At 52.8% G+C, this 13560-nt stretch overlaps 2 protein-coding genes across 2 annotated transcripts; one reads left to right on the top strand and one right to left on the bottom strand.

The window, feature by feature from the left end:
- Positions 1 to 237: 237 nt before the first annotated feature.
- STEHIDRAFT_88418 (uncharacterized protein) lies at positions 238 to 5808 on the bottom strand. The gene is made up of 5 exons (XM_007298153.1): positions 4085 to 5808; positions 3818 to 4007; positions 3518 to 3740; positions 2210 to 3148; positions 238 to 2106 (listed from the first exon to the last, which is right to left on the bottom strand). The coding sequence occupies exons 1-5, from the start codon at positions 5367 to 5369 to the stop codon at positions 883 to 885; spliced, it is 3861 nt and encodes a 1286-aa protein (XP_007298215.1). The 5' UTR covers positions 5370 to 5808; the 3' UTR covers positions 238 to 882.
- Positions 5809 to 10224: 4416 nt separating this feature from the next.
- STEHIDRAFT_135948 (uncharacterized protein) lies at positions 10225 to 13464 on the top strand (the record flags this gene model as incomplete). Its single annotated transcript, XM_007298354.1, has 9 exons — positions 10225 to 10249; positions 10454 to 10526; positions 10569 to 11004; positions 11080 to 11423; positions 11475 to 12283; positions 12369 to 12659; positions 12742 to 12778; positions 12952 to 12986; positions 13280 to 13464. 9 exons carry the CDS (start codon positions 10225 to 10227, stop codon positions 13462 to 13464), a joined length of 2235 nt encoding a protein of 744 aa, XP_007298416.1.
- Between the last annotated feature and the right edge of the window lie 96 nt (positions 13465 to 13560).

Raw genomic sequence — 13560 nt, 5'->3', positions numbered from 1 at the left:
TTAGTAAGGTTCTGTCACACATGTGACTCGTGACAATTGCCAATTGCGGCGATCCTTTTGTTCCTCTGTGCTCGGCAAGAACACCATCTTTCTTAATCCCATCAAAACCGTTGCCTTTGCCGATCATAACTCAAACTCGGTGCTAGCTTGAACTTCAGAAGGGTATCCATATATTCTCTGAGGAAAATCAAAGTTCAAAACCTGGCCCAGACGAACCTGACCACCACTTCCCCTCCCTTCCTAACGAACGAAAAGGCGATAAGTAAGCGAAGAAAAAGAAAAGAAAACCCGATGATTCGAAAAAGAGGTTATGAACTGAATCTAGCTAGCTACTACCTGCGTAGTAGTCTTCGTCGTGGAGAGATCGAGCAATATACATGGATATGTGTTTGGATGAGGTTACAATTCAATCAATCAATCAATACTACCGCGCATAATTCAGGAATCAAAGGGAGAAAAGGAAGACGCGTTAGTAATGGGATCGGCACGGCACGACAAACGGCACGAAGAGGAGTAAGAAAATGAAAAGAAAGAGGAAGTGGCCTAGCAGCTTACACGTAGGATAAGTGGATCGATGACGCGAACGAGACGAGAAGTCGGAATAATTCAATAGGACGATAGAAAAACGGCTTGCGCGGTATATCATGACGAGCGGGAGGCTAAAGAGGAGGGAGGGCCTGTAGAGGTAAAGCGGCAGGTGGGTGGGTAAGTCTCGAAGACATAAAGAAAGAGAAAGACCGAGATGAGATGAGATGAGATGAGATAGAGAACAGGAGAGAGAGAGAGAGAGCATACATACAGAAGCACCCCAACCACGAAAAAAAAGTCAAAAGAAAAAGGGTCACACCGGAACTGGAGAACTCATAGAGCCTACCATCGCACTTAAAAGTCGTCCCCCTCATCGTTCATCTCTGGCTCCAACGCCCGCTCTCTCTCCCTATCCCTATCCCGATCCCGCTCTCTACTCCTCACACCCGTACTCGTCGTATCCAGCCCCGTCAACAACACGCCCTTCACCCCACCACTCTGCGTCCTCCCACCGTCCCTCGCCCTCGCCGTGCTCATCATCCCCGTCCCCCCACCACCCGCATGCGCCACCCTCTCCCTCTTCTCCCCATGCCCTTTCCTCGCCTCCTTCCCCGCCCTACCTCCTCCTCCGCCACTACCACCCCCAGGCTCCGCCTCGAGATCGCTCTCGCTCGCGCTACTCCCCGGGAACGGATAATTCGCCAACTGATTCGCGCCCGGCGTCGGCGTCGTGATCAACGGAAGTGGTATCGTATTCTTCCTCGACTTCTTCTTCTTCTTCGGGCTAACCACACCTCCCCCTCCCCCCGTCGACTCTCGTGCCACGGAACCGGAAGCCTCGCTCGACGCTGAGGCTGTCGACGCCGTCGAGACCTCGGATGGACTCGTCATATGTCCGTGTCCGTGTCCGTGTGGTTGTCCAATCCCGTATATCGAGCCCATCATCGGGTTCGGAACCACCCTCCCATTCTCATCCGCCCCATTCGCACTCGATGGGATAGCTCCGCCATTCCCTCCATCGCCCCCACCGCCACCGTCAGCGCCCTCCGAGGGCGATCTTGGCTGTGGTGTCGGTAACGAAACCGACGGGTCCACCCACTCTTCGTCGTCCTCGTCGTCCTCACCATCCTCATCTTCTCCATCGTCGTCGTGTCGAACTTCTCCTTTGCCCCCACCTACGAACGTGCCACCAGCCGACCCCGGACCAGGCGTAATCGGTCCAATCGGGTCTTCCTCCGTATCCACCTCACTTCCCTCTCCCTTCCTCTTCGTCTTCTTGCCTCCCTTCTTGCCCTCCTTCCGCCCCGCCTCCTCACCTCCCTCTCCCGCACCCGCACCCTCGCCCTCACCATCAGGCTCATAATACCCTGCCCCCACCGAATTCTCCGTCGTCGGCGACGTCGAGCCCGATCCCTGCGAATCGTCCGCATCCGGCACGTCGAGGTCCATATCCATATCCATGTCCATGTCCATGTCTGGCTCCGACATCGATTCGAGCCCGAGGTGGTCTTCCGAGTCGGACGGGTACGAGGGCGGTTCGTCGTGGATGGAGAAGATCGTCTTGTGTGTCTTTGATAACTATTTCCAAGGATATCAGCGAATGAGCGACGATTGTCCCGTAACAAACACATAGTGAAATGAAATGAAAATTTGGAAAGATCAAAGGAAAAGAACAACGCACATCCGCTACCCTCGCCTTGAAATCCTCCCAATCCCCCTCATCTCTACACAAAAACCCCACAAGCATACTGGGATCCAGCCCACTCAGCGGCATCTTCCTCACCCTCTCACAATGGAACGTCTTGAGCTCCGCAGCGGAGTACGCGCTCACATAATGCTCCTGAATCGCGTCCAGGGGCTCGGGGCCGGTATTGCCACGGGCGAGCAGCTCGGACATCGACATGGAGAGGGAGGACAGGTCGGAGGAGGCGCGGCGGCCACCACCGCCACTGGCACTGCTGTTGCTATTGTTGCTGTTATTGGAGTTCGAATTGGGGTTTGAGTGTGTGGTGTGATAAGGAGCGGTAGGCGTCGTAGGCGACGGAGCGAGCGTAGTCGCCCACCGGCCATGCCCATATCCTCCTCCATGTCCATGCCCTTGTGACGACCCACCCATCCCACCCCCGCTATTCGTCGAATGATAACTCCCCGAGCTCCCCGAGCTCAACTGGTGCGCCAACGGACTCGGCGAATGTATCGGGCTCCGGCCGCTCCGGCTCGACGTGGGGCTCGTCGGGCTCCTGTAATGTCCTTGTCCTCCTCCTGCGCTACTTCCTGCTCCTCCGCCGCCTGAGAAGAGGACAGGCCCAGCCGGACTCCCCGGTGCACTCTTACTCCCGCTCCTCAACCTCTTCTTCTCCCTCTCCTTATCCTTCTCCGGCGTTCTCGGTCCCTGTCCTCCTTCCTCCTCTTGCTGCCTCTCCCTATCCCTCTCTATAGATTCTCTCGAAATATCCAATACGATATCGTTCGTAGATGGTGGTGGTCGAAGAGGGACCGCTGGTCGGGCGTGGTGCGGGTCGAGGTAGAAGAGGTTGTCGGCTTGGGAGCCTACGAAATAGTAAGAAGAAGAGGGGCGGCCGCCGGCGATGCCGACGGATTGGGGGAAGGTGTAGAGAGCCTGTTTGGTGAGAGTGGAGTGAGTAGATGAGCGTGAGTATGATCGAGAAAAAAAAATTATGGTGTGGAATTGAACGGTGAAGGTGTGGTGGTGGAATTTGGTGGTGAGTTCGATGGGGCGATGAGCAGAAGCGAAGAAAAAGATGGGGTGAGTGGTTGTCAAAAATGAGGTCAAGAAGAAGGGAAATGGGGAGGGGTGAACGATGATGATCAATTGCAGAAATCGAATGTGCAAAAGATGAGGCGGTGGACGATGCGGTTGGGATTTGGTGAGGAGTTCGGTGGGCGATGAGTAGCAGAACAAGACAAAGAGTGAGATGCAGTTTAAAAAGGGAGACCGACAGAAAATGGACGGACAGAAAAAACGCACCTTGATAGTCTCATAATAAATCGGATTCACCCCATCCAACCCCAGCCTTATCCCAATCAACACAAGCACCGCCCTGCCCCCCCACGTCGACGCCAGCTTCTTCTTACTGCTCGGTGAATCCATCGGGGGATGCGAAGCCGCAAAAACGTCAGACTGGAAGATCTGGGAGTCGGATGCGATGGAGACGCCGAGACCGGCTTCGGGGAAGGCGTGCACAAGGGTCCTATCATAGCACAGAACACATTCGAGTTGAGATCAAGAGATTGAAGTGAGAAGGCGCAAGAAAGGGGGAAGACGCACTTGATGGCACCGGCGGCGGTACTAGGCCCGAACCACTGTCCGACATCTTTACCCAACTCTTTCCCCGCCAACGCCATCCGATGAACAGAGAACGGACAGTGCGGCGTCGGCGAGTCGAAGAACCAAGTCAACATCTGGACGTATGTCGCATAATCGGCCGTATAAACCGGATGCGGCGGTCTTCTCCAATCTAACCACCCATCGATTCAATTCATTAATTAAGCCCGCTTATCTGAGATACGAAGAAGGGGGATGACGATGACGCACCCCGTCCCAGATGCAGATGAACCAGCGCATTCGCAAGTAACGACTGTCCCGTGCGTAACATACACCCCCACCCCGCATCGCTCGTCCACCCTTTCTCGCCCGAGCCGGGCCATCCCCACTTCTTCGTCGGCGGACTGCTGGCCATGATCACGGGTCCCGCGTGCGCCATGTTCGCCTGCTCGGACTCGAGCGCGGTGAGGGTCGAGTCGCGGATGGGCTGGAAGTGCGAGCGGTAGGTGAGCCAGACGCGGGAGGTGAAGTCGGAGTAGAAGACGGGGGGCCAGTTATTGGGTGCCGCTTGTGCTGAGATCTGTTGCTGTTGTAGTGTCGATTGGGAGGATGGAGACTGAGATTGTGATTGGTAGAGTCTGGCAGAATAGGATGAAGGTGGGAGAGAATGCGATGTGGTGGAATCGGGTGAGGTAGACGATGAGGTGGATGAGCGGAAGGACGGCGAGCGGCGTGAATCGTTGCTGCGACGACCAGAAGACGAGGGCGGGGTGTTCGGCAGCGGCGGCGGTGGCTCGTAGCCGGGATGTTGTACGCCAAGGAGCCAAATAACATCGGTGCAGCCGTCAGGCGTAGCGTCCGAGTCGAGGAGATAGCGCATGGCCTTGTCGAGGTGGCCCTTGCCGTGCTTCGCGGCGGTGAGCAGCGCCGACGTCTTGCCCTTCGGCGAGTTCTGGACTGGATGCGTTAATAAATTCGGGAGCGAAAGATCTGTGGATGAAGTATTGAACGTGTGCTGGAACCAGCCCGACAGTCTCGTCGGCAAATCTGTGATGCGCGAGGACGAGTGCGACGACGAGTAGTAGTTCAGATGGTTATCCGACGACGCGCTCAGGGGCCTCTCCGACCGTGTGCGTGGTCGAGCAGCAGCAATGGGCTCGATGATGACCGGAGGCTCGTCCATGCCGTCGTCGTTGTCGCCCATGGAGAAGTCGGCGTTCTCGAGCTCGCCGTCGTCAGCCGTCGACGGCGGCAGCGCGGGCACGGGCACCGGAACGGGCTGGCTCTGCGGGTGCGCTTGCTGCTCCTTTACGCCGGCCAGCCTCTGGCTGCTCTTCCGTACCAGCCGATGCGAGCCTTTCGAGGGCGACGAAGACGACGACGAGCCTTCGGGGCCCATCGTCGGGTTGGATGGCGTGGATGACGAGGACGCGAGCAGGGCGGGATCGTTCAGGGATTTCGACCGGTCTCGGGTCTGCTTTGATTGCAGGAACTTGGGCAGTTTCGACGAGGGCGACGACGCCGAGGGTCCGTGGCGTGGTTTCGAGGAGGACATCGGGGCGCGTGTGGGGGTCGTCGTCGTCGCCTGGGTCGTCGGTGTCGGTGAGGGTGGTGAGCGGCGGCCTGAGCTCGTCGTGGTGGACGATGATGAGAGCGTGCGTGCTAGGAATGGAGCGTGGCAGACTAGCCCGGCCGCGTGGCGCGCCTCCCGACCCCGGGAAGGATGGCGCTCCTCCTTTTGCAAACACGTTGTTTCCGTCCCCTTTCCTTTTCCTTCTAGAACCAAAAGATACCCTGAACTGCTATACCTGACGCGTTTATCTTTCAAGCTCACTCTGAAAAATCTTCGACGTTCTCAGCAAATATGATGACCGAAGGTCTTCGGGACCGTCGGCATCCACTTAGGTCAGGCTGACAAGGCTTACTTCTTGATGTCAGGTTATATCTAAGGAAGCCCTTCGCTGATCAACTGGATGACTTCCCGTAGACAAAATGATATGTTTATTCGACGCGATCAGCACTCGGCAACGCTCGGAGATGAAGACGGCAGCCAGCAGCAGCCAACCAGTGCGCTGCGATCTTCATTTCGGAGCGTTGCCGAGCAGCGATCGCCTTGAATCAATACCGAATAAACATATATTTTCTCTACGGGAAGTCATCCACTTTCTCTGCCTTTGCATAGGAAGTCGAAAACTCTTTCTCGACACGTGTAGTTCGCATGTTCATGAACGCGTATCTGGCCACACGTTCAATCCAACTTGCGTACGCTCTGAAATCATGACAGGCGGGAGTACGGAACGAGGTACGCAAACATATTCTTGCCCTCGCAGTTCAACTCCAGCCCTCGGAAGCTCATCGTCTATATTCACTGTGAATACTTCCTGTCCTCTCCTCTAGATTTTCGAGCTCCAGGAAAATAATCCAGACCTAACGCATGTCGCTGTATCTTGGGCTCAGTCGATAAATATTCACCACGTCTTCAGCAAGTATAACTCCAGCAGCCTCGGGACCGTTGACATCCACTCCGACCTTCATCCAGTGCAAGGCTACTTCTTCATCTTAATCTATGCCAGTGGAAGCTCTTCGCCAATCAACCGGTCTTACCCTTCGCATACTTAGGAAGTCGAAAGCCGAAGCTCTTTGCCACCACGTGTGGCGAGCATGTTCATGAACGTCATCGCAATCGTACACTCCTACTGCATGACTGGCGCGCGGAACGGAAGGACACAGTCACATCCTTCGTACTCGGCAATTTCAGGAGACGGCTTGAGGACGGAGATTAGGATCGGCCCCACTCCCCAGAGCATACCTGTTGCAAGCAGACTGGTGACCGAGTCTGCAAGGCGAGTGCATATGCGATCTCAGAGCGCACCACGAATTCGTCAGGTCTGTGTTGCAAGGCCGCGCGCCTTCCTTCCTTCCTACTCAGTCCTGAAATATTATTGATGTCCTCAGTATAACGGCCTGATAATCGCAGTCTTCGGGACGGTTGATATCGACTCCGGTTAAGCCGACAAGGCTACTTCTGCTTGTCAACCCTCACTTATCAACTTTTCTAGGCCTTCGCATAGGAGAACCTCTTTCTAGACACGTGTGGCACGCATGTTCATCCACACCATGATATCCACGTACCTACTACATGATGGGAACGCGGAACGACAGGACACAGTCAATGTCATTTTATTGGCCATTTCTGGGCATTTCCACCAAAGATACTCAACCCCACACCTAGTACTACCGGAAGGTCCTTAATCCATCGCATCTCCTCCAGACCGTAACAACGTTTGTTCCTCGTGTCTGTGAGTCTGATCCTCTAACCCCTCCATAACTCCCGTTGACTTTCGCACAAACGAGGAAATAGGACCAGAACTGCCTCGGGCTGACTCCAGTCAGTGCAAGTCAGGCTAAGTAGTCCAAAATCTGATCCGTACGTATCATCTGACTCCTTCAATGAATTAACTGTATTTTTCTGTTAGGTCTGAGAGGGCGATCATGCCCCGCCATCCAGATCTCAGATCATACTTCGGCCATGACCTCCGTGGATATGGCATCAGTCTCAGGATCCTTCTTCGAGCCTAAATCATGACAGGCGGGAGTACAGAACGAGGTACGCAGCCATATTCTTACCCTCGCAATTCAACTCCAGCCCTCGGAAGGTCATCGTCTATATTCACCGTGAACACTTCCTGTCCTCTCCTCTAAATTTCTGAGCTCCAGGAAAATAATCCAAACCTCACGCATGATTGCTTGTTGTCTTTTTATTGTTCAGCCAGTCGGGAAATATTCTTGGCGTCCTTAGCAAGTGTACCCGCATTCATCGGGACCATTGACATCCACTTCAACCTTCATCTATGGCTAGGCGACTTCTTCATATCTGGTTTTATATAGGCCAGCCCTTCTCTTATAGACTTTTCTCGGCCTTCGCAAGCCTTAGCATAGGAAGTCCAAAAGCTCTTTAACGAATTCCGACACGCATGTGGCACGCATGTTCCTGCAACACCTACTAGTTCAGTATCCTTTACAGACCCAATCGATCACTGTTACAAGCCTACTACATGATGGACACGCGGAAAGACAGGACACAGTCACCGTCATGCTCTTGGCCATTTCTGGGCAGATGCACCGATTATACTCAACCCAATATCTACCGAGCGCTCCGTCGCATCTCTTCCGAAGAATGCTTTCCTCGTGTCTTTTACATTGCGTCCTCTAATTTCTACATTTGCACAGGAGGATCAATAGCCAAAGAACACCGTGGCGCCGCCATCGCCATCGATAGCTTTGTGAGTATCTCTCGATTTTGAATGATTTCTGAGGATGCTAAGGTCCGATGAATGTGCGTCGTTTTTCGGACGAAACCACAGGCTTGATGATCCTTTGCGCGTATGTACGGCAAGGCCTCCTCGCCGTCGTGCATATGTAAAACCTCTGAGTTGGATCGGACCTCTGGTGGCTGCCGGGGGTCTTTATCTAGCCTGTACATGCACTGCACTCGAGGGAATGAACGGAGCACACAGTCACTGTTTCTTCTCGGCGACTTCTGAAATTTTTCTTTTTGAACAGAATATCCAGCACCACGGAATGGTCATCGCGTCTCCTCCCGTCTGCGACCACGCTTCTTCCTCGTGTTTGTGAGTTCTTTCTTTTTATGATTTCCATCGACTGTCGCGCACCTCGAGAGGGAAGACAGGACCCTCGACCCTCGACAGCTTCCCTAGAGGTCTGTCGGTCCTTAGGCTGCAAGTTTGCCCCCGTACGAGGCTTCACCGGAGGAGCTGTCCTGGCCCCCGTTTTTGGGAACATACTGTACCTCCGCCAGAGTCAGCACCCCAAAATACGGGGACAATCTGCGAGATATTAATGGGCTTGATTTTTGGATTGGAGACCTATCTTGGGCTGATTTCGGTCATGGCAATTCGGAATCCATGGACTTGTGAATATGTCCATAAATTTGACGGGTCTAGTGTGAGTTTCCCGAGGAAAGTCACGTCTGTCCCAGATCATGCCTCACTCTTCCTCGGGCCAAAAGCCGCCTATATGATCCTCGCAAATCTCGCAGACCGAGGCGCTGACGCGCTAGGATCAAAGTCGCAAAAGGTCAATCCCATGTTTCCGATGTCTGTGAATCATTTCCTTTCGTAACTTTCGTTGACTTTCGCACAAGAGAGGAAACAGGACTGCTGAAAGCTTTCACAAATGTCAGTCTGTTCATGGGCTGCGATTTAGCCTCCGCATGAGAGCATGTACTCCGGATGGGCTCAGAGCTGCCCCGGCACCCGTTCTCGGGAACATGATACCTCACGGAAATCCTGTCAATGCGAAAAACTCCTGGACCAGGGGTTTGCCTATCGGTTTTCGAGACCTGTCTTAGGCTGACTTTGGCCGTTGGAGGCCAGGTTCTTTAACTCTGAATCGAACTTGGACTTATGACCATTGCCACGAATTCAGTGTATTTTCGTCTCAGGTCTATGAGGACACATTCTACTCTAGTGCCCCCGCATTTCAGATCTCGAATTAGACCTCATGACCGCTCTCTCAAACCTCGGGAGTAGGTGCTGATGCACCATTTTAACCCCCGCTTGTGGATCATGAACACCTTAGGTGTTTTTGGTGGTGCCCTCGTATACGTATCTATATCACAACACAGCCTGTTTTGAAGCCCTGTCTAAAAGAACCCAACATATCAGACATGCCACAGGCGGCTGGTTAGATCTGCTCGCGCGCTGAACAGCTCGTCAGTTATGTCATGTTTCAATCCGCCTACTTCTGCTTCTTGAGTTCCTTTGAACTAGCCGTCCGGCGCTCAGCGCCTCAAATCCGCTGTGAAAACGGCCTCATGTCTCCCACACGTCACTGTTTCTTCACCCTTGTTTTTCATTTTCCTCCCACTTCCGCACCGGAGCTTAATCACATCAGCTCGTTCGCAGCACGAGTGACTCGAATTGCTGTACTTCCAGCTGTCCTCGAGTCTGCCAGGCGTATCATGTTTTTACTCCGTATCACCTCTAAAATTAAGAGCAAACTTCGGGACCCCTGTTATGGTCGCACGAGGATCAAGGCTCCTAGGATCCCAGTGGCGACGGGCTGAATTCGTCGCATTATAGATCGGACGTCAAGAGACTTTTGGGAGCACCAGGACCGAACATCCGTCCACATACACAGGGGTCCTCATTTGTGCTGCTTGATCGTGCCGCGTGCAGAAAAAGCAGACTCGACACCACAATTTCCGAGCATCGATCGCGGCCATGGAACATGTCAGGTACTCGGAGAATATATAATTAGCTCCACTTCATGAATGAGAACCCGCGTATAGATAATAAGAGCCTTCACCTGCAAGACTTACATCCGATATCCTTTGAACTCACGAGCTCATCGGCCTACTTTACCGCGACACAAAGCAACAGACCTCAATGGGATTGAGTCACCTCAGCGCAGGTTAGTTCCTCCCATAGTTTTATGCTCATTGTTTCGTCGCTGATGCCTATGTCTGAAGGGCTCCAGAATATACCTTATTCATGGATGCTTTTATTAGTCTTCATTCTAGTTTTGATCTCTCGTACGCACGAACACTGGCATTATTCAAGACCATATCTAGCGTGCCTGCTAACTCTACTCCTGATGTTGTGCATATCTTACCAGCCCAGGTGCTGTCGCTGACGCAGGCCCCATCGGCCCAGGAGCTCACTGCCGAATGGCAGGAAGCTTCTCAAAGGTTTGCTCAACCACGTCACCATGTTGACCTGTTCTTATCCAGCCTTCACCTTTCCAGATCCCGAACGCCATTGTACTGCCTCGTCATCGGAATCGATGAATACCAGTCTACAAAAATCCCCAATCTATCCGGCGCCGTTGCCGACTCTACGGCTATTCATACTCTCATGTCCGCGAACGATCACGCCTTTACGCCACATATAAAACACTTGATCAACCAGCAAGCGACGCGAGAAGACATCATCCGGGAGCTTAAAGCGCTATCTTCAAATCCTCTAATTCGGAGAGGCGACCCGATATTCATCTATTACGCCGGCCACGGTGGCTCTGCTGCGTGGACAAACGACCAAGGTCAGACCGACGCCAGTAACATCCAGTTCATCGTCCCTCATGACTGTGGGGAACACGCGGAGACAATACCGTACCACGACTTCGTAAGGTACATGGAGCGCATCGCTGATACAAAGGGTAACAATATTGTGAGCTATTCTATCTATGTTTCCCACGCGGGGATTTTGGGGTTTATATTCGTATTTCTTTCTGTGATCCTATAGACGGTGGTATTCGATTGCTGTCGGTCGAGTTTCGAGTCCGCGGTCCGTGGGCCAGCGCGTAACAGTGGCATCTACACTCTCATTTCTCGTTGCCACACCAATTGGGATATAGAGGCAATGCATAGAGAAGACAGACGCCCTCGCGGAACAAACGTCCCACCTGCGTTCGTGCTTAAGGGGATCCACTCTCATACGCTAATCACTTCCTGCGGTGTACAGCAAAGGGCGTGGGAATCCGGTGGGCGTGGCATGTTCACGACGGCCCTAATCAAGGGACTCAAGTTGGCGCTTCGCGAAAGTATCAGTTTCAATGAACTTATGGGGATGATTCCCCACATTCCAGGGTAAGTTGTCCGTTATTTGTGGGTTATAAAGCCTGGCATCGATGCGTATAGCTCATTTCAATATATTTTCACCACAAATGTATCGGCCAGGCAAGATCCACAATGCGTAGGCATTAATCTCAATCGCCCGGTGTTCACTACGAGCGCAGTCCCTACCTCACCTCTAGCTCACGCTCTCAATCCGGACCTTTCGCTCATCATTCGGAGCGTTGATGGCCAGTTTGAGCTCAGGGAATGTCTGCCTGCATCTGACGCTCGCTTTCCTGCGCGAAAACCAGGAGAGAATCCGGTTTCTCTTTGCATCCAATTTGGCCTTGGCCTTCCTATGGATGAAATATTCGAACATCTGAGGATGAAATATGACGGTCGCCGCATCAATACCTACACAAAGGTACCTCGTGGAGAAACCGAGGCAGATGTAATCATTTCCGTTGCTGACGGCAGAGTCGTCCTCGATGACCTCACCAGTTTCCGTCTACCGTCGATCTCCGACCTTCCCACTCAGAGTGAATTCAAACGTCTTCCATTCACCTTCGAGCCGGACTGTCGCTCCCTCTACTCCATCATCTCTGCCACTTCGCACTGGTTTTATCATCTGCGAAGACGTCCTCCGAACGATGTTATGTCCCATTCGGCACGAGTCACTATTTCATTCATGGAGCTCGAGAATGTGGATAATGCGACGTCTGAGCCTGCGCCTATCACCGGCGACAGCCTCATCAACCAAGTTCCAGGAGTCGGTAGTGTCATTGATCTCGTGGTAGACAATGACAAGATTTACGGAATGAAAATCAAGAACTCGTCTCCGTACGCCTTATATCCCTATCTTTTCTACTTTGACAACAGCGACTACAGCATCAGTAAGTAGAAATCCGTGTTCAATACATCTGTGTGATAGGTTTACTATGCACTGACATATCTTGTCGTTCTTCGTTCTCTTACTAGCGAGTTATTACGAGCCTCCTGTTTCTACCTCCACCGGCAAACCAGACCCCCCCCTTCCCCCCCACGGCTCTTCCTTAGCCATAGGGTACGGTCCCGCTGGCGCTGCACCTCTCAAATTCTTTCTTCGTGAGGGACAAGATATCGATAATGGGCATTTCAAACTTTTTCTCACGACGGAATACGTCGATCTATCAATGATCCCGCAAAATTCCCCTTTCGAGGCACATGTGGCGGACAAGACACAGCCGCGTGGTCTTCGGCGTGCCGAGAGCTCGACCCCTCTGCTTTGGGGTGAGATCACGGTTCAAGTCGTACAGAGGCGATGTCCCTAGCTAGTAGCATTGTCAGGCTCGCCGTTCGTATCGATTATCAGGCATCGGAGTGGCTGCAGTTGGCATGATCGTTTTGGGGTCAGTCATGCATACGTTCTAGCGTTCGTACTTATACTACTTCGCCTCATGTTCTCGCAAGATGGTCTCCTTTCCTTCCTCGATGACACCCCGGTTTGAACTCTCGCCACCTTTCGGCACCTCTCGTTTGGTTTCTTTCGCTGTCTCGCATACTCATGGCCCTTACTATTTAGTTTCCTCGGTATCCAGTTCTTTCTAACATGCCTCAGTACGTTTCATACATATTCGCATCCTCGTAGTCTCATCCTCGTTTCCCTTCGTATCGTTAGTCTACGCCAGTAGCTAGCTAGCCTACCTTACTTACGCCTTCCACCATTTTTCTCGTTTGACTTTTTTCTTTTATCTCTCTCGGTCATGTTTCAGCCTCTCCCGTTACGTGGCCTTTGACTATGAGCATGCGTGCATATCTATTGGGACCAAACGATGCATATCTACCTCTTAGTACTCCCCGCTTGCATACTCATCCACTACGGAGGTGCCTCTGTACTTATTATGCCACAGATGAATGGACGTGCGCGTTGAGAATATCCCAGCATATACTCGAGGAAAGTGAGCGCTGTCAACTTGGGCAAGGAGTTTTAAGCCTGGGAGAGGGTAGCGATACAACGGCCAACGAGAGTCAGGGCCCCCATCATGGCAGCAGATGCTATCGAGCGGCTCCTGAACGTTGTCGATACGGGGTCTGATGATCTGCAGTGACTCTGGGTGGGCTACAAGAAGCTTATCACCGTCTTTGTGTGTGCCGATCTTACACTTCTCCATTTTTTATGTTTGAACTCCTG

Source organism: Stereum hirsutum (assembly GCF_000264905.1).
Source record: "Stereum hirsutum FP-91666 SS1 unplaced genomic scaffold STEHIscaffold_1, whole genome shotgun sequence".
Taxonomy (NCBI): domain Eukaryota; kingdom Fungi; phylum Basidiomycota; class Agaricomycetes; order Russulales; family Stereaceae; genus Stereum; species Stereum hirsutum.
Note: the sequence above shows the minus strand (reverse complement) of the source record. Positions and strands in the feature narration are given on the sequence as shown.

Bases quoted from the DNA above. Each gene is read 5' to 3' on its own strand.
- STEHIDRAFT_88418 (XM_007298153.1), bottom strand. From the start codon at position 5,369: ATGTCCTCCTCGAAACCACGCCACGGACCCTCGGCGTCGTCGCCCTCG. The intron at 3,741-3,817 runs GTGCGTCTTCCC...GTGCTATGATAG, and splicing joins ACCGCCGCCGGTGCCATCAA to GACCCTTGTGCACGCCTTCC. The intron at 3,149-3,517 runs GTGCGTTTTTTC...CTCACCAAACAG, and splicing joins TTTATTATGAGACTATCAAG to GCTCTCTACACCTTCCCCCA.